General features: G+C 43.2%; 1 protein-coding gene across 2 annotated transcripts; it reads right to left on the reverse strand.

Moving 5' to 3' along the window:
* Window position 1: 1 nt before the first annotated feature.
* Window positions 2–27,993, reverse strand: abl2 (c-abl oncogene 2, non-receptor tyrosine kinase). Of its 2 annotated transcripts, none has more exons than XM_073476779.1 (11): window positions 27,381–27,993; window positions 13,680–13,841; window positions 9,869–10,164; window positions 9,504–9,776; window positions 9,159–9,243; window positions 8,846–9,023; window positions 8,565–8,749; window positions 8,315–8,467; window positions 8,008–8,097; window positions 7,572–7,754; window positions 2–5,481 (listed from the first exon to the last, which is right to left on the reverse strand). In XM_073476779.1, exons 1-11 carry the CDS (start codon window positions 27,595–27,597, stop codon window positions 3,659–3,661), a joined length of 3,645 nt encoding a protein of 1,214 aa, XP_073332880.1. In that variant the 5' UTR covers window positions 27,598–27,993; the 3' UTR covers window positions 2–3,658. The 2 variants fall into 2 exon arrangements, with proteins under 2 accessions (XP_073332880.1, XP_073332879.1); XM_073476778.1 differs by having other exon boundaries at window positions 13,680–13,844.
* Between the last annotated feature and the right edge of the window lie 5 nt (window positions 27,994–27,998).

A 27,998-nucleotide genomic window follows, 5' to 3' on the forward strand; every position in this document is an offset into this window, starting at 1 on the left:
GTAACAGTATTCATCAATATCTTTATTATTTACAATAGGCTTAACACTGATAAGCAAAACTTCACAGTAATATAACGTGAGCTTTAAATAAAAAACAAAACAAAAACACAAAATATATATTTTGTACAATAAAAAAGTTAATGTTAACATCTCTGCCATTTTTCATCCCTGTTTAGATTCACATATTCCATTATTGTGTGTGTTGTTTTTACATTGCACTCGTACAACTGAAGAAGTGGCCTTTGGTATAATGATGTGTACACACGTTCTCCAGAGCTGTTCTCCAAAACAGGGAGACAGGAAGGTAAAAAAACAAAAAACAAAAAACAGAAAAACAACAGATATACAGGATACATGCAGGCAACATAAAAAAAGAAAATGCAGAAGACTGATAATGAGAATGAGCAGAAATTTGTGGTCAGCATCAGTTCAGATATGAGATTTGAAGAAAAACAACAGTGGGACCAAAAAGTTTATTGACACTGTAATCTTTGACTAAATTCCTACATATTTTATTTCTTTCAAAAAGTCCAGGGATAAGGCTTTTAGTGAAACCTGCTCCAGATAGATGCACTACAAATCAACAAAAACTTAACGTGTAAAGAGGCCGGACAGGTGCTTGGCAATTCTAAAGTTTTTTAGACAAATGTTTTGATGTGGTTAGATGAGACAACAGAGCAGCAGCAGACTCATATGTGTCATTTGTTAAAGAAGTAACATATGAACAGTGTTAATGGCCACTGATACGTGGCCTTGGTAACTTAATAAAAAGTGCACCTTTTGGTTTCAAGTTTGCATCCGACCATTAACCTCCAGATGATAGAAACGCATGCTGTAGTGATATCGCAATCCCATGGTAAAGGAAAGAAAGACATAAATGTTTTAATGATATGCTCTAGCCATATGAGTGAATTCTTGCAACGATAGTGTATATTATTTGTTCACAAAAAGGCACCAAGAATCATGAAAAAATATGGCATTTTTCATCCATGTTGTTTGAAACTCACAGTGATTAAATTAATCATTATTTTGTCTCAAAGGATCCTGTTTGGCAAGAAATTGGGCACGTATACTGACACATAATAAACATGAAATGATGATATGAAACGCACCACAAAACAAGTTGACAAAAACTTTTACTTGGCAATCCATCAAGTGTTATTAACAGGCATTTTGAAAGTGTTATGGAACTGCAGTGTTTACAGATTTGATTTTATGCAACATGTGTCAATGAACCAATGTGTCTGAGGCCTTATCCAGTGTACATTAAAACGTGAGCCAAAGCAAAGAAAATAAAGATATCTGTGAGTTGAGTGTGCGCTGTACACAGTTTTGTTTGTGCTCAAAAAAATAGAGCAGCTGTTTCTTGGACATTTTTTTAGTGTGTATGGGCCAATAAAACAATCGTAATAATAAATAAAAAAAGAATGGCACCTAAAGAAATTAAAGAGTCATGCAGATGAACATTCGACCGGATTCAGAACGGAAGAATAATACATTCATAAAGCAGATATTCAGATCTGGGTGGATGAGCCTCAGTCTTGCAATACATCTCTTCAGTCAAAAACATTACTCTTTATGCTGTAACCACACATAAATCTTTTGTTTCCTGGATATGAAATAAATCAAATATTTACATAACTTTTCTCTCAAAATAGGTCTGTGCTTTTAATAAAAAAAAAACAGGAATAATTTAAAATTCAAGTTCATACATAGACATTCTAAAAAGCATTTTTTCTTTGAACCAAATAATGTACAAATCGCTCATGTGCTGAAGACATACTGCAGTTTGTTTGCTGAGAGATCAGTACTGTGTGATTAGTGTAAAGTAGGTCTCTGCGTTTCGCAGTGTTCATACATTGAAGAAATTTTGAGGCACTGAGGCCGCGACAAGGCTACAGGGAATCCAGCACTGTCCATACTCAGAAGGACACTTATAGAAATACTGTCCCAATTCACCTCCTCATGCGCTACCCTGTGCTCTCCCTCTCCTCACTCTGCTCTCTATGCTGCGTCATACAGGGAAGAAATGTGTGCGAGGATAACTGGACACAAATATTGAAATGCTTTAGGAGACCGGGGATTTTCCCCATTTGTGTGGCACTGTGTTGTCTGTGTCAGTCACGTCACTGAAGCGAAGACAAATGCTGTGAATTTGATAAGACACCCCACAGGGATTTAACAAAACAGATTCAAATAAATCTTTCTTTCTTTTTTTAAAAGATTTGATAAGCCTGTATTTGGTATTGATGAAACGTGAAATTGATGTTTCATTTGAGCTTATTTACACGCTTGTCAAGAGCACACAACTTTCTATGATGTAAGTGATCCCTTTAGTCGATCTCAACTGTCGCACCTTGTGCGGACAAGTGGGAATGTCAGCGTCAGAACTGGTGATTAATCTGTAAAGATTACTCTCAAACACAAGGCTTTAATCTGATACCTGCAGTTTTAGGGAGGTTTTAGCACATTTGTCCATCTACTTAAAGGTCCCATATTATAGACAGCGAGATTTCAATGGGTTGGTTTTTTTTATAATAAAGCAGGTCTATGTGCTAAAGTATCAAAATACTCAATCCACAGAGAAATGCATTATATTAGAAACTGTGCCTTCAAACGAGCTGTCAGGACTTCTGTAAGGTTGTGATGTCACAACTATACAGTCACCGCCCTCAGCCATGCCCCAAGTTCAGCTGTTGTTGCAAAAACACTGGCAGAGCTGATGAAGAAACACAGTGAGTGGTGACTGCTCAGGGCTGTGAGAGCTGACCAATCAGAGCAGACTGGGCTTCTTGGCAGGCCTTAAAGAGACTAAAATGTTCAGACAGAGGGTGAATAGAGGTGCTGCAGCAGAAGCAGCATGTAAACATTGAGTAGATACTGAAAATAAAAGTTTGAACCTGAAAATGAGCATAATATGGGACCTTTAAAAATAATGTCAGTTGCAATCTATGAAATGAAATTAAAAGAAGAAAAAAAAACACCTGCACACAAAATAAAAGTTTGAAATTGAGACCCCAAAACCTTGAATCATGTTGAATTCATGTTGTTTTCAATGCTTCAGAATACAATGGCTTTTTTAAAATGGCTTATGGTCACTCAGTCCTCCAGAAACTGAGCAAAATACTCTCCTGTGAAGCACCCAACTGACGATGATTCACGCATTCATGAAACACTGTATGAGCTTAGTCAGTGAAAACAGTTGTCTAGTCTTCTCAGTAAGGCTGGGCACAACCACCACCACCATGCTCGCTCAGTATGTGGCAGACTGACAGATAAGCAGAGTGAGAGTAGACCTACTCTCTGGGCTGGCTACACACAGCTGATACACTCGACATTCATTTAACAACGAGGCCTTTATCGAGGCCTGGTGGAGATGTGGGCTAAACATTTCATGGTGTGACTTAAACCACATTTAGCTTGGTATAAACATTTCTCAATATGTACAGGTCAGAGCAAAATTAGTGTCCACACTGGCATTTTATGAAACGGTTGTTTGTAAACAATAAAAGGATTACATTTTGTAGTGATTTCTCTGAGGTACTTAAAGAGATTCTTCTCATTTCGGCCCCCAAAAAGCTGTCAATAGATCCGGAAACATAAAGGAAATATAAGCAATCTGTCGGGTAGTAAGAGGTGACAGTTGGTGTCACAGTGGCTACCTCTGTACTACATCACTAATCTCTTTAATACAGCTGTGCAGGTTGTCCAGTACAGTGTTGGGCCCCACGCTGCTCAGCCCTCCTCCTCCTGAGGACGAGGCCCTCAGTTCCTGCAGGCTGAGCTCCAGCTTCCCCACCGCCTCTCGGAAGGCAAATTTGTTCCTCATCTGAGGGATGCAGTCCACATAACCTGAGCAGTAGTCTAGCAGCTGATGGCCAGCGTCCAGCACCTGGCTGCTGGCAGGGCTTTCGGAGCTGGCATGGAGGGCGCTGCTCAGGCACTCTGCACACTCCAGCAGGGCCTCGCGGCTTACCCGCTCCAGGGGCACTCTCTCCGCTTGCTGCCTGGTCCGCCGAAGTGCCACTTTGGAGCCGGCTGTGTGTGAGGAGGAGGCAGTGGTGGTGGCTCCGTTGGCCATTTTGGTAGGAGTCGTATTGGTGGTGGCAGAGCATGACGAGGAAAAGGAGGAGGAAGATGCAGGAGGCACTTGTGGTGGTGGCACTGACGGTCTGCCCGTCGTCACTCCTCCTGACGTTCGCCCTGACCTGTGACCTTTCAACGTGTCTCCGTTTACCTCCACAGGTGTTCCTCCTACCTGCTCCTCACCGTCGCCGCTGTAGGAGTGTTGCAGGCTGCGCAGAGTGGGAGGAGGAGGAGGAGCACACTTGGGTTTGACAAGCCGTGGCCGGTCCCGGTCTGCTTGGTGCTCAGACAGCAGTTTGAAGCGGTTCCCCTGAGAGTCTAACCCGACCAGATGGACGTCAGCTGGGCTGTGCTTCAGCGTGGGGGAGATCAGGACCGGAACTTTGTGGTTGTGAGTTGGTGCACCTGCTGCAGCCGATGAAGCACTCGAACTAGAGGTCTTAGAGGGAGATGGCCAACTCTGCTGCCTGTCCAGTCCTCCTGCATTCTCCTCTCTACCCTCCCTGACCCGAGACAGACTGTCTGATTCCCCCACCTCCCCCCCAACCCCTGGTGCCCTCACTCCTACAGCAGTGCCCCGGGGTAGTAGCTTGGCTTTGGGCCTTTCCCTGATCTGTGCAGTCCCCTCATCCATCCTCCGCAGCAGAGTTTCTGAGGGCCGTGCAGCCCCGTTCTCTGGTTGGGAGGTTGTGGAAGCAGTCCTCTCTAGAGGGGGCTTTGCACTGCGGTTCCTGGGTAAAGTCAGAGCCATGCGCTCCAGGTCTGGCAGCCCAGCAGACATGGAGGAGGTAGAATTGGACCTAGGAAAGGGCTTAGGCCCTCCAGCTATACTTCCACCATCGTCTGAAGAGGCTGTCTTTCCTGTCCGTAGCCCCAGGGTCTTTTTGATGAGTCTGGGCGTGAAAAAACCAGCCAACCCACTCCAACTGCTGCCACTCGTCAACTGTGAGCCAAGGCCCCCGCCAGAGGGTTTCTGTCCAAAAGCAGCCCCACAGCAGCGTGACTGACCCTGGGTGGGTTCCCCATGGGTGTGAGAGGGAGAGGCAGAGAAGCCACCGAGACTGTCCGACTGGGGTAGGGGAGGAGGAGCGCTAAAATCAGCTGTGGGCTCGTATTTCTTGTGAGGCTGTGTTTCCATCTCCCGGAAAGAACTGCTCCTCTTGGGTGGCGTCGGGAGGTTCTGTTGGAGCTGGGAGGATGGTGAGGAGGATGAAGAGGAAGACTTCTTCTTTATGAAGGAGCTAAAGAAGCCAGTCTTGCGGTCTCGTGTAAATGTGCCCATATCCTGTGCATCCTCCAGAAGGCTGGCAGGAGATTTATCTCGTGGCTGCTGTTTTCTGGGTAGAGCCGGGGAGCCTGAGCGACCGTCACCCCCGAACAGTGTAGAAGCCCAGCCTAGAAAGAGAAGAGAAGGCTGGATTAAAACCAAACAACAGAACTGGGCTGGAGTCAGAAGGAAAACATCTATCTTTGTTTAAGGTTGCTTAATATCTAATAAAAAATTCTGCCTTAAAGTCTTTTAGTATCTCAATATGCCTATACATTAACATCACTCATTGTAACAGACAGGTTTGCTGTTGTGATAAGATCGACTCCATCTAAAAGCTGTTTTTTCCTCCTTGGGGACTCATGAGTAAGGAAAAGGCTTTTCAGAAAAAGGGATGGAACGCTTTGAGGCTATGCCAGTCATGAGTGTGCACATACCAATTCAATGATTTATGAGTTACTCTTGTAAAAAACCTGATGATGAATACACTTAACGATAAAACATGCCAAACAGAAACTGCCCAACCCCTGTTACTAGGAGGACTGTTATGTAATTATCATTTTTCACACTTGGGCTTGCCGTTAAATCAATAAAGAGTGATGCATAATTTTCTCTAACCCGGCAACGAATAAGGGCACTTATAGTTCACTCACACACAGTATTCCTTACATGGCATGGTTCCCTCTTAATCAATAACATCTGGATATAAAAATAAATGTCTACAACAACCATTATTTTAAACATTACCACAAGCATACCAAATGTATGTTGGTTTTGTGCTTTATGACTGCTTTAAGTTCACATAACTTTTCACAACATCTATTGGATGCATAACTTAATAAAAGCTATTCTTCACTTTATTGGAGGTAACTTATGTTCATGGACCAAGAAGTAAATGAAATGGCCACAGTGGCAGAAGAGGGGAAACGAAGTTAGACCAAGACAAAGACAGACAATCTTATTTACACATCAGGTAATCACACAAATAAAACAGAATTTTATTTTTAATATAAAACAAATAAATAAGCAATAAGTTAAACGAGACAAGACAAACAACAGACAATAGTATGGAAAATTTAATATTTGGGTTAGCAAATATGAATACATGGCTTGTTATCAAATAATAAATGGGATGTGGGAATAATGGCAATGCAACAAATAGGACAAGACAGAATATGAACATCTTCCATCACAGATAACAAATACATTCAACAGATATGTCAGAAACAAGGACTGATGATTTAGTTAAGCATGTAGTTCACTACGATATAATTATTGCATTTTATTTGCTTAATTTGTCATTCTTATACTGTATGGTATTATATTCTGTGAAGCACCTTGTAACTTAGTTGGTTTTGAAAGTGGAAAGTTTATTACTATTTATTACTATTATTATATTTATATACATATATCTATATTTGGGAGTCTTTGACATCAAGCGACCCCATTAATCAGATGATAGATGAGCTGAAAACATATTTACAATGCTGGAGGAAACTAAAATCTTTCATGTCAATCCTGAAATGTTGTTGTTTTATGTAACCTGCATAGGAAACTAGCAAAGCCAGGATAAAGATTCAATGTATTTAAATATTCAATCAATTTAATAAATGTAAACTCAGTTTACTATTATCATATGTTCGTTGGGACAGTAGGGGACTGTTAGATGTAGAAACGGTCACTCTCAGTACTACGAGATCTTGGTAAAGATGAAAGATGACACTGTCGAATTTCTACAGTTCTATTCTTGTTGTTGTGGAGGGATTATTTTAGTTTTTGTGGAGAACATCTTTAGGTTGAGAGTGTATTTATACATTACAGTTCTATTATAGTTTTACTTTCATCTTTACGTCTTTTAATTGGTGTTGGTTGACTGAAGTTTCATTGCTGCATAAATAGAACCTTGAACCAAACTAGAAATCAAATACTTGTTCCTAAATGTATCAATTGCTGACACAGTTGTAATTCTAGGCCAGTTTATAGGGACTACGTCAGGCTGTGCTTGCAGAACTGCCTCGAGACAGCACCGAATGATCGACCGGGTGCCAGTCAGACGCCAGCAGCAGTGTTCAGTTGGGAAGGAAGATGACGGCTCTTCTCTTCAGACGCCGGGCTCGCCGGCGCTGCAGTGTACTTTGTGAATCCTCTGGTATACCTGCAGAATCATAATGTGGTGCAGCGGACTGGTTGGTAGTAAGGTAGGCATGCCTGGCTGTACCTGAGTGACCATGCGAGCTGTGGTCGGATCGCCCGTCGAGTCCGCCCTCAATGTTCTCCTTGTTTTCTGTGTGCTTGTGGAGTGTGCGAGATTTGGAAGGCAACAGGGGCATGTCGTGACTGAAAGAGTGCAGTGGTCCGCAGTGACCAGAGGAGGCTGTCTTACAGAGCTCCTCTGCTACCTCTGCAATGTCCAAAAACAGATAAAAAATATATTAAAAGGAAGTCCTCTTTCAAATTTTACACTTCTATTTATTCTTCTCTTATTTACTTATCTTACTACCCATATTTATATACTTTTTTTGCTTTCTGGCTGTCTCTTAAAGAAGCTTAACTGAACAGCCTTCTGAATGAGATCCAGTTTGCCTGTTCAGCCTAATCACCGCAGCAATTTTAAAAGCTTTATAAAAGCAGGTTTTGAGCTTCCCAAACTGTACCTTCAGAGATGCTGGAGTCATGGAACATCGTTTCAAAGGCTTGGTGGATCTCTGCAAATGAAGGCCGGTCCAGTGGGCTCCACTGCCAGCCTGGTAGTGAGACAGACAAAAAGGCGTGTCATTAAAAGAAGGTACTGTATTTTAAGACTATATATGAGTGGATAGTGACTTTTAAGTGAAAGACGCAGTAAATTGTGACATGACACAGATCTGACAGAAATATAGACAGACTAAACTCTTTCCAACACATGCTGTCAAACTCTGTTTATGTTCATGTGAAGGGGTAGGTAAGATAGCTACTACTCACATGCTCTCATGAGTTCATAGACTTTGGGTGGACATCCCTCAGGCTGCTCCATCCGGTAACCTTTCTCCAGGAGGTCATAGACCTGAGACAGATCGATGCCAGGGTATGGAGACATGCCATAGGTGGCAATTTCCCATAGCAGCACCCCAAATGCTGTTAGGAAGATAGTTTTAGAAGATCAAACATTAGCATATTGGAAATACAAGAGGGAAAAACACTTAGTATGAATGTATGCACATGGATTGCTCACCCCAGACATCAGACTTGATCGAGAAGGTGTTATATGCAAGGCTCTCTGGTGCAGTCCACTTGATGGGGAACTTGGCCCCAGCATGGGCAGTGTAGGTGTCACCAGTCATCAACCGGCTCAAGCCAAAGTCTGCAACCTTCACGACATGATTCTCCCCGACCAGGCAGTTCCTCGCTGCTAGATCCCTGAGAGAGAGAGGTGGGGAAGAAAGAGAAATTAGACTACTGTGACATATGAGGTGGACAAACTCATGGAGAAGAAAACTAGACCATTCCCTTTACCTGTGTATGAAGTTCTTCTTCTCCAGGTACTCCATGGCAGAGGAGATCTGTGTGGCCATGTACAGCAGCACCACAGCGTTCACCTCCTCTTTGTCACAATCTCTCAAGTAGTCCAACAGGTTGCCGTGTGGCATGTACTCTGTCACGATGTAGAACGGAGGCTCCAGCGTGCACACACCTGTGGGAGAGGTAGCAGTCAGAATACAGTTACCAACAAACGCTAAGGTCAGAATGTATTGGAATAAATATTGTTTATGTACATATAAAAAGGGTTATTAGCCAAATACAGTCAATAATGTTCATAAATACTGACCTAGTAGCTGAACGAGGTTTGGGTGTTTAACCTCCTTCATGACGGCGGCTTCTTTCAGGAATTCTTCAACTTCCATGGTGTCCTCCTGTCATTATAGAACATTGAAAAAATTGAAAAAGAAAAGACGGATAAGTTTCACCAGTGAGTTAGACAGATGTAAGAGTTGGTCCTAAGTGATCAGCACATGTAATACCAAAGTCCACCTGCAGGTGATGCTCTACCACCACTGTTTTACCTATGCCACACCACGTACAGATGAAAGTACTGAGATAATAACTATCAAGAACAGGCTATTCTTACAATTTAGCTTTCTATAATTAACTTGACACGAGGGCCTTTTCTTACCTTAAGTGTTTTGACAGCCACTGTGAGGTTGTACTTTTTCCACACTCCCACATACACCTCACCATACTGGCCTCCACCCAGCTTGTGCTTCATGGTGATGTCTGTGCGCTCCATCTCCCACTTGTCATGGATGGGCGACACACCGTACACTGTGGGTTTGTTGCATTTGGGTGCTGGGTAGTGCAGGGTGGTGACCAGGCCATCTGCTACAGTGGAGTGGTGGTGGACCAGCTCGGCCAGGGTGGCAAAACGGCTCTCGGATGTCACATACACCTGAGGAGGGTAGCAGAGGGACACGGTTTTGAAATGTTATCACCATCTTAACACCAACTACAGCTAACTCTGATCACTCTATTAAACTCTACCTTTCCATCAGAGGCTGTGTTGATTCGGTAGTGGTACACTCTCCCCTCATAGCGGAGAGAAATTGACAGCTGTCCTGGGCTGCTCTCGCTTTCCCGGACCAAGAAACTGCCGTTGATGAGGGATGAGAGCAGGTACTCTGCGGCGCTGCGTGACACGGGCCCGTGGTACCAGCTGTGCTTCTCCAGACTGTTGACTGGCGTGATGTAGTTGGAGGGCACCCAACCCTGGCCGTTCTTTGAGCGCACTTCGCTCCACTCCCCATTCTGGTTGTAGCCCAGCACACGCAGCTTCTCACCTGGACAGAGGAGGGCAAACTTGTAAGACTAACGGTGGCAGCTTGGACTGGTGGTTGGAAAGATTAATATGTGTCCTGTTAAAGTGCCCTTTATAAAAAAAGACATGATAGCTAATCAATACTAACAAATGTCTTAAATTAAAAAGTGAATCAAGAGTTTAAAGAGAAAGCATCTGGCACGGATCACAGGATTCAATTAATTAAGTTTTCCTTCAAATTCCTTAGGGAGACACAACACAGAACAAAATTTCTTATCAGGTAACAGGGTTTGTCGTTAATAACAGGTCATAAACAGAAGAGAGGAGTCATGGATACGACATGCCTCTCTTTGAAACTACATCAAACACTATGGAACAATGATAGGGTTGGGTGAGCTGCATATCTGTCATAGAGGGCTAGGCAAAGCCAGGCATGTAGTGACTTGGTCTGTTGTCTTCGCCTGTCTGTGACGCAAGTGCAGAAGACATGAGGGAGCAGAGGAGCTGATGTGCTGAGACTGGAGGAGGGAGGGAGCAATCAGTGCAACAAACAACACTGAATGAAGCCGTGGTCAGACTGATGGGGGGGATTGGAGAAAGAAAAAAGGGGAAGAAGAGGAAGAGAGGGAGGCAGAAGTATGAGTCTATCTAGCTCTGCACTTCCACCACACATTTCGACACGAAGTTTTCTTCCTGTCTGCACTTGTCTTTATCTCTCCCTCAACTCAGACTCACACACAAAGTATCCCTTCACCCCTTGAATTCTTTCAATAGCCCTGATGACTACACGGCATGTTACCCTTTAGTGGGCGTTCAGACCAGAGAAGAAAAAAAAAGCAAGGTGCTGCGTTGGTGCGGTGTTGCTTCAGATTCCGATGAGACACTTACATTGATCCAGGTGAAGCAACCGATTAATTAATGCTTAATGCTTTTAAAGGCTTATCAGATGCCAAAACACTGTGTAGTGGTTTATAATACCCAGACAAGATTTCACAACTTGAAACGTTATCACAGTAGCAACAATTTGATCTTTCGTTACGAGCAAATTCACCGTTCAAATGACACAGTTACTGGGATACACGACATGGATTTTTTCCTAGCTGATGCAATAACCGATTATTACCAGCTTCTTGTGACCGATACCAATATGATAACCGATAATATCTAAAAGTTCAGTGTTTCCCACACATATAGGATTCGCCTAGGTATATTAACAGCTACCCATGTATATTTGGTGATCCATTTTAGCATTTTATTATTTTCTATCCGTCTGAGAGAATGACACAGTCCGCGATCAATTAACTAGCAGACAATCTACCCTTGATCTCCCAACTACTGTCAATCAAATGCTCTGCAGACGGCGAGATGCTCTCTGGTTACGTCCATCCTGTAAACTGGTTGTGACAATGAACACTGATTGTGATGTAACCCCTCCTATTTAATGTAGGCCTACTTATACCGTTGACTTGTACAAACTTTTAAGTGCAGCTGATTGTTGCAATGTTGTACGGTACACGTTGCTTTTGATTGGCTACATAACAAACAAGTTTCTTCCACATGCTGCTCGTTGGCTGTTATAACAATGGAACCAAGGGTGAAAAATCCTAAACGCAAAGGTTTTTTGCGATCCCAAATTGGCCCCCGATTTGTGGTGTTAAACAGACTATATCCCTCCTCTCTGAACCCTAACAATTGTGTTGTCTTCCTCTGAAACTGTAAAAAATGTCCACATCGGCAACACCATTTTTGGCTCTCTAGTCTACACTGTGTGGTGGTCTTCTTCCTCATCTCCCTTTCCTTCTTCTTCTTCTCTATGTTCATCACAAAGCTATCGATTAGGCATGTGCAGTTGCATGTATTTGGCTGGTCACAGCAGCACCCTGCTGAATGACATCATGCTGCAGCAAAAGTTGAGCCAGGTTCAGTTTTATTTTTTGCCAGACTACCCTGTGTTTTCTGGCAAATTGCGGTGCAGGAACAGCCTCATTCAAACGAACGAGGTGTTTTTTTCGCACACAGCGAGAGTTGATCTGAATGCAGATTTAGGGTATCACGACTGGTTCACAATGCCTTAAACTGTGAGAAATAGTAGAAATTTAACAGTAAGTCTAGTCAGTAAAAACAACCATGGCCTGCAAACCAGACCTTCTCTTAAAATGAAACACTCTTTGCTAGCTATCCAGAGAACTACATTAAACAGTGATGGTTATCCACATCCAGCCCACCAATCCATCAGTCTCCTCTGTGTCTGTATTCTTCTGTGTCTGTAAGTTTTGTGGGAGTGGAAACACTGACTGCCTCTCTGCCTCACACTGGGAGCAACGTGTGCCTGAAGCGGGCCTCTGGTCTGTTCTAGCCTGGTTTGGCCTGGCACGGAGAAGAGACGACGCTTAGCCCCAGACAGGGGCCTGCTAAGCCTCTCTCTGTGATCAGCCTCTGCCCGCTGCGCTCATCCACCTGTTATTATTACAGTTGAACATATTCCATATTAACGCAGCATTAGAGGCATGCTGGGCTGGTTCCATGTGACGGAGCAAAGAGCAGGACGGAGAGGAAAAGTGCAGTGGAGCCTGGGAGTGCACATGTGCTTGCATGCATGTGGGCAGGGATCTCAGATTCACTCCATGAGTCAGGGTCTAAACATCATTTCCATCCCAGGCAGCTGCCGTGGAAGTCCTAAAACGATGGATAATTAACACACTCTGCCACGTTTAATGCTTTAGATCGGGTTGGGGATAAGAGCCTGGCTGTCTCTGGATAATATTATGAAGATATTTTTAGCTCATTACTCAGGGGAGAGCTGGGTGACCGGTTAACTGCTGCTGGTTGAGAGAGAGGAGGTCTACACTGTTTGCAACAGAGAGAGGAGTGAGAAGTGAGAAAATATTGAAAAGACATCAGCTGTATTTTAGTCATGCTGTTTGCAAAGGTTTAGAGTAACATTTCATTGTTACCAGCTATAATAGTATTTTTCAACCTCTGGATTTGTTGATAATAAAGAATAAAAACAACAGGCTCACAGATGTTGTAAATGAATCAAAGTAAAGTGTGAAAGAGCGTGTTGGGTGTGGGTGGGCAGGTGACAAAGAAAGCTGTATGCTGGGTCAGATACCTGCTGATGTCACAACAGGGTGACATAATAATAGCAGTGGTTTCTGCTCCAGTGACACACCACATTCCTCTGACATAACTACACTTTTACTCATAAAACATTCTTTTCCAGGAGTTGCTGAGCTGCCAATCACCATCCCTGCCTCAAGGATTTTACCGATGACTGTAAGGGAATCACTCGGTCCTGTTGCAACAAACAGCAACAATGCTGCTTAGGAAGGCGTGGTTGAGAACAGAGTAACATCACGTAGCTAAGAAACAAGCTTCAGTGATGATACATGGAAAGAGTGAACTGTAGGACGAGTCTTTCAAGTTTCAGCACACAACATGACGAAACCGTTTTTGTGAGTTGTGAGGGATTTAGTAAGCAAACATAAACATAATCAGCTGGGCAATTAATTTACAGTGATCAACGTCATTGTTTACCTTTAGTGATGCTGAGCGTGTTGTCTCCGCTGGCGACAAAGTCATAAAGTGCAACGAAGAGGTTAGGGTCGCTCTCGGCCGCCCCCAGCAGGTTTTCCTTGGAGCTCCAGCGCACCGCCTCTGTCAGCGCCGCCGAGTCCAGGCCGAATGGCCTGTGGAGAGCTTCTGGAGGAAGACGATAGGGCAAAGGGCAGGGAAAGAGAAGAAACACTGTTAGACTAGAAAACAAAATTGTGACTGAGAATACAACATCACTTACACATGCGAACAGTGGCAAAAAAAGAGACAGAAACACTGTGTTGTCCACAGTCCAACACATAAAAAAACAAGTTACAATAAGTTGCTTTATGCCTCAAAGTCACTCAGCAGATACAAATCACAAAAATGTTCTATTCCTCTCCTGTCTTTAGGCAAAAAGTGCTCCAGTAGCAGGGTAGCTGAGTGGTAAGACTGATGTCCTCTAACCAAATGCTACAGATTGAATCCAGCATAATCCCAAGAGCCCATTTCACAGATGGTCTACCTGTCTGTCCAGGCGGTTTCCCCTGCCTGTGCCCTGTGTGGAGCTGACGGCCACTCAGAGCAGCCCACTCTTCCTCAAAACTGCTGCTCGCCTGCAGGCACCTCAAAAGCATTACTTTAACCAAACCACTCTCTGAAGAGCACTGTTATCACAAGCTACACACAGAGGCCTGCTGTGTCTAGCCCAAACCAGGTAAGATCTGAGGTGGGAGTGTTTTTGTACGTGTGTATATACGGAGAGCAAGAGGGAGGAGCCAAAGCACTGGGATAGGATGCAGTGATTACCATAGCTACATTGCACACACCCACAGACACACAATGATGAACGAGTACATGCGTAGCTAACACGCAGTACACTCGACAGCTGCTGCCAAACTCACTGCATGTCTGGACAGCTGCTGAGCGAGTGGGAGAGGAGGGTGGTGAAATCGAGGGACGCAGAACAAGTAGTGTAATACAAGCAAGTTTAAAACAACACATAGCAGGTTTTTCTTGCTTTAAGATATGGTGGAAGCGGTTGCTCAGCATTAACCTAGTGATCCTTTATTTATTTATAGAATGACTTTAAACATAAACAACGTCAGATGTCCTAATCTATAAACTCCTCCTATAGGAAGCACCAGCTGTAATCTTATAACTCTATCACTGAAAGAAATGACAGACTTTTAACAGAGTTTAAATTTATTTTCACTTGCTTTACAGGTCCAATGTGTAGGCTTAAGTGGCATCTAGCAGTGAGGTTACAGATTACAACCAACTGAATCCCCCTCTCCTCACCCGCCAAGTGTGTAGGAGAACCTATGTTGTCCCTCTCTAAAGCCAGTGTTTGGTTTGTCTGCTCTGGTCTACCAGAAAGACATGGCGGTGCAACATGGCGGGCTCTGTGGGAGACGACCCTCTCCTATAGATATAAAATACCTGTTCTAAGGTAACAAAACACAATTACCATTAGTTTCTAGTGATTGTATACTAATAAAAGCATGCTTATGAATGTTATATTCAATTTCTGGAAATAGTTCCCCCTGTATCCAACAAACTGGACCCTTAAATTAAAACACACAATTGAAATAATGTTATCAAAACAGCCCTGAAATGTGCATTAAACTCCATAGTTGTTTTGGGAGCTTGCGTTTATGGTATGATTGTACAGGATTGCATTATACTGAGTGGTATGTCGCAATAAAAATATCGAGAAACAACTGGGAAAGCACCACACAAACCCCCAGATGAGGGCAACACCATAAACAGAGGCGATCTGGCTGTATTATTTTTAAATATGCATCTTGTATAAATACAGTACAAAATAAAAAGTGGTTTGGCATTCAACTACATTTGCACAGACGAGTCATTATTTTGTTGACCATGGTGTGGTCTTGAATCCTGCATTATTATTTTTTGTCAAAATCAAACATAATAGTTCACGCTGATGTCTTAAATTAAGAAAAAAAAATCATGGATAGGATTTAGTATTTTAACAGAAAAGGACACCACATGGCACTTGCAAGGAGAGCTAAAGGTTTACTTCTGGGTTTCAACATCTGCCATCATTAAAAGCTACCACCTACACATTCAGGCTAAAGTTTAACATGGAAACTAGATAATTGTTAACAGTTCTTCCTCCTGTAGTAGTTGTACTGATTCCTTCTTCTAATTAATATATAATGTGCTTTTAATAACAAGCGCTAATTAGCATTCCTGTCGTACCGTCTTTTCACCTTGAACCACCATGGACTGCTTCTGTGTTTGTAATTACAGTTGGCAGTGAAACAGTGAATGTAGGATTATACTCTTAGCACAGGTTTCATTATTCATAACAAGGTCAGATGAAGACAGAACAGCCAACTGAATGGAAAAAACTGAAGAATAATGTCAATGCTACATGGTAGTCGTAGAAATTCAAAACTCTTGTGAGATTTCTACCCGTTGTTTCTTTATTGTGCTCACTGGTTAGATGAAGGGAAAGAATTACTCTGTTGTGCTACCAAGCTAAAAGTAACTGGTTTAAAACCATGACTGTGATTGACACAAACTCCACAGCTGACTGTGACAACTGCACAGCAGCTTAGAAGGTAAATTTTTTTCCCAGTTTGACAGCTTAGATCAGAAACTTGACGGCAGAGAACTTTTTATCATCAGACCATAATGAGAAAGTCAGTGAGAATGGTGCAGGCTTTTCACCCTAAGATTCTGAGACACTGCTGATTAAACCATGTTAAATGCTTCAATTGATCCATGCAACCTCAAAGTATTGAGTGAAAACAGTTGGTCTTTGTTCTAATCTTGCAAAGTTGGCAGAAATTCATCAAATAATAAAGCATTTCCCATTGTTAGTCTGCACCATGCGGCAGACACATGCCATGCACGCTTACGAAAGCAGAGAGATTGACCACAGAGATTTGTTCAAATCAACACTCAGTATCTGTCTCCTCCGCCAAACAAGTTAGCTCTTTATTGTCTAGTCTGTCCACATCTACACACGAGGCTTGCCCACCTTTGTTCTGGACCAGCATGCACTGTAGCGCAGCACTGGCCGTGACCTGGCTCAGCCACAGTTCCCAGTACATCTTCAGCCCAGGTCTGGTCAGCTATCCGAAGAAACACTGTGGTTTTCTTGATCTCGACTCCGGACAGTTGTTTTAAAGCTCGGCTGTGTCTATGTACACTCAGACGATGGAGACTGAAAAGCACAAGTGTTCATTCTCCTAGCAAAGAAAAAAGCTATAGAGCACGAGCCACTTCTCTAAACCATCTCCTTCACTGTGGGAGTACAAACGCTGAATGCAAAGCAATCCGAGAGAGACGGAGACCCCCCAGACAAAGTATTTACCCACGCCGTCCTTGAATCTGACCACCTAAACTTCTGAAGTTACAGTAGTGACTAGCAGCCTCCTGCTGGGAACTCCCAACTAGCTTTGATGTGGCCTGAGGGAGTAAAGATTTCCAAGGTCCATCTGGAGAGCACAGACATCCATGACTGATGTTCTCTGTGGTTTAATGCACTGTAAGGGATGGCAAAACGTGGCAGAGAGAGAGAGCGAGGAAGGTGTGTGGTAAAGGGGAGGGGGCATGTATATACAGAGGTTGGGGGTGGTGGTAGGGCAGGGTGTATGGTATGGAAGAAAGTGGAGCTGAATGTGACGTGTGTGCATGTGTGTATATGTGCGGTGTGGGAGTGTGTGAGGCCTGGACCAGCACTGTGGCCAACAGCAGATGGCTGGTCTTGTTCTCCTTGGATAGGAGGGGGGAGTCCTATTGACCCACACTTTTCTTCTGTGTGTGTGTGTGTGTGTGTGTGTGTGAGTAAATGTGTGTAAATGTGCATGACTGCAACTGCTGTAGCCAGGCTGAGCCAACTGTCAGAGCTGCTCCTCTTACACAGCTACGTATCACATCACTCTTCTCAGGAATGTTTTTAATGAAATAGAGATATTAAGCCATTTGTCAGAGGTCTCGATTTGAGGGATCTCAATTCCAGTCATCCCAGACAAAGAGTAAGACGCGCAGTCACTTCGTCAAATATTCCAAGCCCCAAATAAAATAACCTAATTAGATCAAATTGTTTTCATAGCACCAGATCCAGTTTCATTAAGTCGATCATATTTCTTAAATTGCTTCCAAATCCTTCTTATGCCAGACAAAAAGCAAGATGCTGTTCCACTTGGCCAAGCTTAAACCTCCTGTGCTGAACTGTTTGATTGAGGGAGCAGTTGGTCTGCGTGGGGTATGTCGTGTGCCCGTCCGGGTGCCTCAGTGTGTGTGCTGTGAAGTGTAGCACATGTGCATTTTGAAGAAAACTACGGCTCTTTGTGTTGAGCAGAGCAGAGAGGGTATTTGCAAGTCTGAGGGGCACGCCAAGCCTGCGGCCCTAAGACAGCTGGGACAGAGGTGACCCTGGCCCTACGGCGCACACACACACATAACATGAGACACACATCAATGGTGAGACTATCTCCTTGCTGCTTCTCCTGCAGCTGTTTGTATGAGGGTCTCCATGTGCCTATAAAGCTTTCACTTTGCCAGCCCACCACCTTGTGCCAAAGTATTAAACAACACAATAACATCACTTCCACACCCTGATCAAAAACAATACAGATCGTGTCTGAAGCCCATGACCAGCGAGGTAAGGGTGTATTTTTAGCTGCAGGAGAACAAAACATAGCAGCATGACTTCCAGAAATAACTCTGCAAAGCGCATAGTGATTGTGGTGGTGCAGAGATAGATGGCCGGCTGCCTGCAGGAAGCCCGAACAAAAACCTGAGACAATGCCGCGGATGACACCCACGCACACAAGACATTACATAATCCTATAGCACGGGTCAGATCAGATCCTGTGGCAGACTTCGAGACAGAAAGATGAAGAATACAGGAGAGTCATCATAACAGGAGGACTGGAGCCCGAGAGACTGGTTTACAGTGATCCGATAATCTAGTATCAGCATTTCTGATATTCACTAAGGACCACATGATGCTTCACTGATGAATCATGTTGTTACATAAACACAAAAACCGGATGTAGATTGAGGGAACATGTAAAAGATGATCAGCTGCTGCCAGTAACTTCAAAATTAGGGAAAATTTTGGACTCAAGTAAAGTCATGTTTATTGGTACAGCTCCAAATCAATCTATCACACTATATCTGATGGATTTGTAATCTGTTCAGCGTTAGACATTCTTTAACCCTTCCCTAGAGATCCAATGATTAGTCTATTTATCTATTAGTTGAAAATTAATATTTATTTTGATAATCGATTAAAGTTTATGTTGGACAAGAGACGTGTTGGACAAGAGAAGCGATCTGAAGACATTAAGTCAGGCTCTGTGAAATTGTGATGAGCACTTTTTATATTTTTTGACATTTTATGGACTAATAGATTAATTATGAAAATAACTGGCAGATTAATTCATAATGAAAACAATAATAGTTGCAGCCTTAACTTTGAGACATAAAAACGTTTTAAGATGTCACCTAGTGTCTGAGGCTATTGTGAAGGGCATCTTTCCTTGTTTTTGAATGTTTTGTAAAGTAAACAAAAGAGCCAAACACCACATGATTAACCCAGATATTTTTTTGGGACAGATTAATCAGTTATTAAGATAATCATCAGTCGCAGCCCTATATAGTTTTCAAAGAGGGAATATAAAGTATCAACGCTACCAAGTAGAATATAACCAAGAATGGTCAAGTAATAGAGCTTGAAACAGAGTGACAATATACGATGTAGCGCTGCCACAAAGGCAGAGTGTGGACTGTGATGCCTAGCAAACAAACACACAAAGCTTAAATAGAGTATTTAGTATTTCTGTATTAAAAATGTTCAAATCCACCATCAATTATTGGAAAATACAATGTATGTTGAAAATGTTGAGCTTTTTGCAGAATGATCTCTTTGTTGTCCTAATTTGTGTACAAACCATACATCAGGCCCTATCTCACACAAGATTAATACTAACAGTTGAAGAAAAATTATTAGTTGTAACTATTGAAGTTAACATGTTTGTGTGATATGTCATGATCAGGATTTATGAGAAATCCATCCACAGTTTGAGAGGTAGTCCATAGAGAATGTATGAGTGGAGAGGAGAGAGAAGAGTCAGTTGTTGTTCATGAGGATTGGACAAAGGACAATAGCCTCATTAATGCCACATCGCAAGTGTGTGTGTGTGTGTGTGTGTGTGGACTGGCTCAGTAAGATAATCCCTTGTTTATGAGGACTAGAAATTTACCGTGTGAAAACAAAACTCTTGTGCTTGCAGATATCTCAGTCTGAAACATCTGAAGATTTCATGAGCAGTGGAACTAGTGTATATAGTATTATTACAACGAACATGTTTACTCTTGTCCTGTGCCTCCAACAGAACATTCATTTGTCTCCCTCAATCAGACCCCCGCCTTTAACACATCCTGGTGTTGCAAACCTCCCTGACTAAGTAGTTACACACTCACATGAAGGCCGTTGCCGGGAACGCCTTTGAATGTTCTCTATTCAGCTCTGTCTATATGGCCATCATGTCTGCTGTGTACATGGAAACATGCCAATTAGGGAGTGGACAAACACCAGTCTGAGCCTAAGGGCCAGCGGATCATCCTGGACTAGAGAAGAATGGTGTCCTAACCCGCAGCTCACCCGGCCCTGCCCTGCCCCTCTCAGGGCTTGTTATGGGTTAATAATGGGATCTAAGTGCTTCCCTTTAGGTGTGCAGGAAACAAAGCTAAGTGCTCCTTTATGTGACAGCAGAGAGGATGAGTGTGGCATATGGCGACTTCAAACAAATGCCTCATCCACACTAGTCTGCTTCACACATCGTGCAAATATGGCAAATGGCCTATTATATATTTTGATAGACTAATTCCGATACGCACACAATATAGAGTTAACCTGAAGTCACCCTGGCTTTCTTGTCTATTTGCTGAAGGGCGCCTGTGCTTAAATATCTCATTTAGTCCAAGTGATGTAAAGTGAAAAAAAAAAGCAAAAACATGTCTTCGGATTGTTAACAAGCATTTCTACTTTAAATTCCCAAGTCAAAAAGAAACCATGTTTTACTTTTTTCCAGCAGAAGTCATGAAATCACAGTGGAAATTTTAAGCCGACATGACTCGTAGATGTCAGAGCACTGTCTTCACAGCAGATCTGCCCGCTCTTGTCTACTTCCATCATGCAATTTAACAGTGGATGATGTAAAATTTCTGACTGAGGTGTGTGGTTATGTTACCAACCAAGGTGTGTTTGGCGCAGCAGATTTTTCCAAAACATTTAAAAAAAACCACTCTCCTTGTTGCCTCCTGCTCGCTTTTCTTCTCTCTTTGCAGCGAGGGTTTACAGGAGAAACCGAGGCCTAATCTTGACGTCTGAACAGTTAATCTGTGCGTGGTGTGGTTAAGCTGTGTTAGGATGTATGTTTAAGCTGCTTTACATTAAATGACTTAGTTTAAAGAGCTGACTGGAGCCTGACAGATTTTACTTCCACTGTGCTCTCTGTCTGATAGCTGAGACGCCTCTGGATGCCAAACCAGCCCAGAGGAGCATCTGCATTCAATGTATGTGCCATGGTGCCATACCTCACTTATATGGTTTCTCTACTTATCTTACACATACTATCACAAATTCAGAACATCTTTACTGTATTATTTACATAATGTAATAATAACGTGGTGGAGCAGCAGGATGGAAGAATTATTAACAGGGTTCCTACGCCTTTCCCATAGTCAAATTCAAGCACATTTTTTAGTATACACTCAAAATGGTTATTTCACTTCATCACATGACATCAGATATTTTTGTGAAATCTCTGTTAAAATACTGTTGCAACCCTAGTTGAAAAATGTGTCCCCTGTCTATAAGTAGACTTGGCATCCTACATAACTTGGCTGAGCTCAATATGCAGCAATTTATTATGTAAATAATGCGGTTACAATTTCAAGCAGTTTCAAGCACCAAAATCAGAGCACTTTCAAACCTTAAAAACATCACAATAAAACTGAAGCATTTTCAAGGATTTCCAGTACCCATAGGAACCTGAAAAGTAACCTGTAATCTGTCATCGAGCAAATCACTAAAAGTCCTGTAAAAATCAACTACTCTCAGCTGTCTCCTCTCAGAATAATCACATCATCATAGGGGATACTTGAGGACAGCAGTGCCTCAGGGTGTCCTGATTAATGTTTTCTGACTGACTGGTCAGCTGGTGGGCGATTACACTGCAGGAGTAGGACGTGCTGGATAATCCTCAGAGAGAACTGCAGCACATTACAACTTCACTGACGAGGACAGACAGAAAGGGAGACAGTGTGAGGAAGAATGTGTATGCATGAGCTTGCATGTGTGGGTGTTTACAGTAACGTGCGCAAGTGTGTGTTTCCATCCAAGTCTCCAGCCTGCAACCCAGAAGATAAGCAGCAGAGATAATGCCAACAACAGAGGACCGATCCTGGAAGCGAATCAATGCTTAACAGGCTTGGCACAGGGACTGCCCCCCTTTCCTAAACCATATCTAGTTCCCCCCCCCCGCTTCTTCACCATTGCAGCTTAAGAGCGAAAGCATGATTTAACCAGGAGCTACCGAAAACAATTTTGCGAGACTCTCTCCACAAAGTTGAAAACATTTGGTGTTTCTAAGCTGACAGCTGCCAGGGATGGTTTTACCATCTGCACAGCCAATCGCTTACTGTTCTGATTAATCCACACTCTTTAATGATATAAGCTGCACAGAGCCGAGGCCAAGGAATAAAAACTAGGACTGTGGTTTTGGGAACTACGGAAGGTTGACTGGTAGCAGATGCAAAGGCTCGAGGCTGCTAAATGGGAGTTTGGATGCAGAGACACACAGTCACCGTGACACAAAAACTTTGGGAGAAAAAAAACTTTAAAAACTCAGCTCTAAGATGTTAAAATCTTCAGTAATCATCTGATCGGTTTCTTAAAACATTACATGCAAATAAGATAAATCTCTGAATTATGGGCATTTTATTGATTTTAAATGGCTTAACTCTTCTTTGACAGATTTGTGACCAGGTCATTACAACAGCCAGGGTTCAACAGAGACAGGACAGGCAGAGCTGGTCAGTGCAGGGACCAGTATAGAGGATCAGGCTGGAGGACAGAGAGGCCTAGCAGTCCGTTGTAGTACAGGGAAGGCTTGGGATGAGGACGAAGGCACAGAGAGACATAAATTATTGAACACACATCCATTAGAGAGAACCATGGTACATGCCGTCTTCAGACATAAAACATGTTTAATTGTGTTAAAATGATCTGCACAGAAAAACTCTATGCCTCTACAAACACATTTACACTCACTCCTAACTTTGAGACAATCAGACTCATCAGTTTTGCCCTAATTTCTATCCACTTGTACCCAGAGGAGGTGTGGCCATGGCTCCTCCTAGTGGTTAATGGCAGTCACTAGGACTAACTAGCTAGTTTTATTTTTAAATCAACAAATCATCTTTACTCGAGGATATTATCTTTTCAAGCCTATTAAATTCTCACCCATAGCTGCTGAACAATCTGAAGCTTGATTTTCCCTGACATTGCAGTGGCTGCTGTGTGACTTATCCTGGTTGTTGGGGGTTTTAGCACATAGAGTCCAGAGAAAAGTGGATTTGTCTCTAATCTAATTTCACCCGTGATGCAAATCAGCTTAGGTCCTTGGATCCTGGATCCAGGCTTCTCCCTTCTCCTCTGGGCAGCTTTAACAGCTCTGCACTTTAGGTACGGCTGGCTCTACATTCACTATCAGTAAGCTGCCAAGAAATATTCAAATCCACTCATCTGCCCCAATTTCTATGATCTGTTTAGAGTAAAAATAGATGAGCCGATTGCTTTGTTGATTTTATAGAAGGAGCCTTCAAAGGCAGCTGCCGGTTCTTTACACAGTCCATCCACCAATCAGGCCGACCCACCCTAATTTTTCACAGGCCAGATAAAGGTTTCATTTCAGGAAGGCAAAATAGAAAACATGTGAAAGTGACAAACTATGAAAAGCAATCAATTGAAGTGCAACCTTGAAATTGCTTCATTAACAAGGCCAATTTTTCAGAAAATTCACCCCACTGTGGCAGTTCAAAAGGCCTCTCCCCACTGCAACGTGTATCAGATGAACCCACTGCAGAGATGGAGATCTCTGAACTCCTGACAAGGCTAAAGGGTGGAACCATCAATATGTTGCAGCCACCAGTACTGCATTTCAACCAATACTCAAAGAGATGGCTGCCTGTCTCCCTTTGAATCAGCACATAGGCAATCTGGTCCCTGTCTGTCCTTGTTAGCTCAGTGTTTCCTGTCTGTCTTGTGGCGTAAACACTGGCGTGCAGAGAGACAGGGATGCTAAATTAGTGATGAGCTTAGGGGAACTGCTGCACACCTGAGCAGGGGACAGGAGCTGACTCACCTTGTCTAAAGTGGGGAAAGACAAAGACAGCCCTGAGCTAGAACCACATGTTGAAAAATTCACTACTACTGAGGAGAGAGATGTGACGGGAAAGGGGAGGTACAGGCCACTGGGCCAGGCAAATTAACAGCCAATTTACGCCAAAGGCCTCCAGACTCTTGTTTGTCCCTTCTGAAATGACTCAGTGGTTTCAGGCATACTGACAGAAACCCTAGTGGAAGCCTGTGCACATATGATACCCACTGAAAGACATGCAGCAACACACAGGCATGACTTCAACAGACAAAATCGCATTCTTCATAGACTGGCACCTTTCAATTACATACCAAGAAGGCATCACTTAGTCGTACAAGTATGCGCGTCAGCTATAAAGTGCTTAAGAAGCTGGATTAATAAAACCACTTCAACATGTTGATCTCTGAGAGCTTTCAGCAGGAAAGATTCTGAAGACAATCTGCCTATGAAAACACAATTAGATACCTAAACACACATTACATTAGATTTGCCATCACACCAACACCTTGTCACACTGGTTGACTTTACTATGCATCTGTTGGTGTACTTCCTTTTGCTGCTGTGGCACTTCAGTTTCCCTGCATGCATGGGATCAATAAAGCTTATCTTATCTTAACTTCCTCCTGGCCACATAAAGTCATTGTCAAAGCAGCAAATCAAATCTAGCCACCTCCCTAACACCCCTAACACTATTTCAGGACATAAATGACTGCAGATACATGATTATACATTCAAGGAGCTGCTTGCTTATATATTTTATATTTTATTATTATGCATCATGCTACATTATGATTGTCAAAAGTATAAGATACTTAGGCATCCTGGTAGCTCACATGCTTGAGTGTGCACACCATATAAAAAAAGCTGAGTCCTTACTGCAGCGGCCTGAACTTGATTCCAGCCCGGCCCTTTGCTGAATGTCATCCCCTCTCTCTCTTCCCGCTTTCCTGTCTCTCTCTCTCTTTTGTTGCCATTGAAATAAAGGCAAAAAAGCCACAAAATCATCATTAAAAAAGTGTTGCTACTAATTCTGGTATCATGACAACATTGTTCTAGTGAAGTGTTGTCACGACACTGGAGATACAATGCCTTGAAAAATATTGATGTTCTTTGATACCACAAGGAGAAATTGACACAACATTGAGGGCATCAGAAATTTAGATTTTTATTAAAAAGATTATATATAAAGGCCATAGTATGACAGCTAGGTATGACCTATTTTCTTGGCTAGTAGCAGAGAACTGAGTGTAGTAAACATTAAATAAACACTTTTTCTTAGAAACATTTGTTTTTTCCATCAGGCCGTTAAAAACGATGTGTTTAATGTGTGTGACGTTTGTATGACAATTTGTGATTCATTGAAGTTTTATTGACATACAAACTAAATGGCGAAGTAGTTCATGGAGAAATAACTGCATAACAAATTATTTAAACAATATTTTTGAGCCCTAATGAACAAGTCGGAACTTCACCCACAAAAGACGTGTATAATTAATGCTGCATCATTATCACACAAATACAGGAGCAGAAAAAAAGGCACTTTGATAGCCAATGGAAGACTGAGCGCACAGTCCCAAGCTTCCTCACTTAAGAGTCTTTGTTCTATTATTGTGTGCTTTGAAGAGTAGCATTCTCTCTGCAGAGTGGCTATGTGACTGCATCCTGGCTGCTATAAAAAGGCCACTCCTGCACCGACATCGGAGAGAACAGAGTAGCGCAGACGCTCAGTGGTGCTGCACTTAGTAGATCTGTGTATGTGCTTCGAGCTCGGGAGGGTCACTTTTAAGAAGTGCTGGCCAGGAATCGAAAATGTCTTCCATTTTCAAAAGCTTTGCACCTTCTACGTGTCCTTGCTCACTGCAGCGGTGTGAGGAGGTTGGGTCTGGGACATTAGTGAAAACTAGAAAAGTCTTGCCAGCAGTTTTACATCTATGCAGCATACACGAAGTGATTATCCACGAGTCAGAAACAAAGCCGACTGCAGGTAGACAGACATCAAGCATCCCACCAGAGTGCACGATCAAGCAGAGCACAGGATGTCACAAATGCACAGAGTAAGAAAGACAGGGTATATCATGAATGGGCGCCTTCTTGATTGCCATGTTAAACACACTGGACAACTGTGGAAGCCCTTTATCAATAAAATGCATTAAAGTGATATGGATAATGCTGATAATAAGCACACCATCTCATAGACATCCCGTCATCCCCATTTCTTATAAGCTCAGATCAGCCATTGAGAGATTCTGCCTGAGGCGAGAAGGCTGGGAGGAAGGAGGCAGGCCATCTAGGGCATGGAGGGGTTACTGCTGGACTATTGCTCCATGACTCACAGAGCAGATAACAATATCAAAGCTCTGGGGCAGGAACATGGGTGATGGGAGGCACTGCCACACCTCTGTTTTGTGGACATCTGTCTTTATATGACAGTTAACCAGGATTATTCCTGTAATACATAAGTTACCCAATAGACTCCCTGAACATGTAAGTGGATAGACGTAAGAGTATTAAAATATAATCACATAAGAATAGCTTTCAACTTTGATGTTCGCATGACTGAAGGTGACTTAAATAATTCACAGAGATTTTCCCACAGGATCAAACTGTGCAGTCATCTTGCTGAAGGTGTTGTAACAGTAGACATTATCAGACAGAGGATGTAAGTGAGCATGTGAAAACCACTAGGTATTGTAATGTGAGCCTGTGGTGGCTGCTATAGTGAGTTAATGGGGTGGAATTGCTGCTCAACCTCCGCAGGCAAGAATCAGTGTTTACCAAACCAGGGATCACACAGAGGAGCATTAAAGGGAAACATAACTAGCTAACCTCCAGTCATGACCCTTATTCGGGGAATAAGAAAGAAAGAAAGAAAGAGAAGTAGACTCTTCCTCTTTTCAAAAAGCACTGACTCTTCCTGTGGGGATCATTAGGTCACATGCAGCACATTCATTTGCTCCAACATACTGCTGTGTCGGTCTCAAATCTGAGCAAACCATTAATCGACCTTCTGAATACACGGCCCCTGCATACACAGACAATGGACAAATTAACACACACACGCACACACACACACGCACGCACACACACAATAAAATGGATGGGACATGGAAAGCTAATGTTGGTTGGCATGGCTATTTCCGCTAACGCGTCGTTGTCAAACTAGCATGGACTCGGCTAGCAAACGCTAATCAGCAGCAAACAAATATCAAAGTAAAAACGGACTTCTCCATCGTCACCCACACCTCTTTAATTAACGTGGTTCTCTCGTTACCTGAATGCTGCGTGAATATATTGATCCCTGGGTCGGGCACGTTGACTGCAGCAGTCCTGCCTGGCGGTGTCCCGGTGCTACTGCCGGGTTCTCGGGGTCTCCTCCCGGCGCCGCTCCCCCGGTTCCCCTTCCCTTGGTGCGGTTGGGACGCGTGGGGCTGTGGTGGCTGGAGTCCGGTCGATGTGCCCTCACCGACGCGGCCTACCTGCTGCCCCATCCCGGTAGTTTGGCGTAAGGACGTTTGGGACGAAGCGAGCAAACCCCCCAGCGCACCTCTGGTTCACATTCCCCCAAGCTGGAGCGGCCTGGCCCGAATAGTCTTCCTCAATCCCCTCCCCGCTCTTCTTCACAGAGCTAACGTTAACTAGCTCGCTTGGCTAGCCTGTTAGCTAACGTTAGCAGCTATCAGTGAAACCCACCCACCCTGCCTTTAACAATAAAATCGCAACCCCGGCGTGTGACAGCGATTATCCCTATTCCGGTGATCCAGACGGTATCCGAGCAGATATTGACGGTAACCGACGAGCGAGATTCGGTCAAATCCGGAGCTTTTCAGAATCGTTTTGCCGTTGTCCGGCCGCTACGCGCCCCCTCTGACGCCGCCATCTTTACCGCAGA

The sequence above is a fragment of the Pagrus major genome, chromosome 11, assembly GCF_040436345.1.
Source record: "Pagrus major chromosome 11, Pma_NU_1.0".
NCBI lineage: Eukaryota > Metazoa > Chordata > Actinopteri > Spariformes > Sparidae > Pagrus > Pagrus major.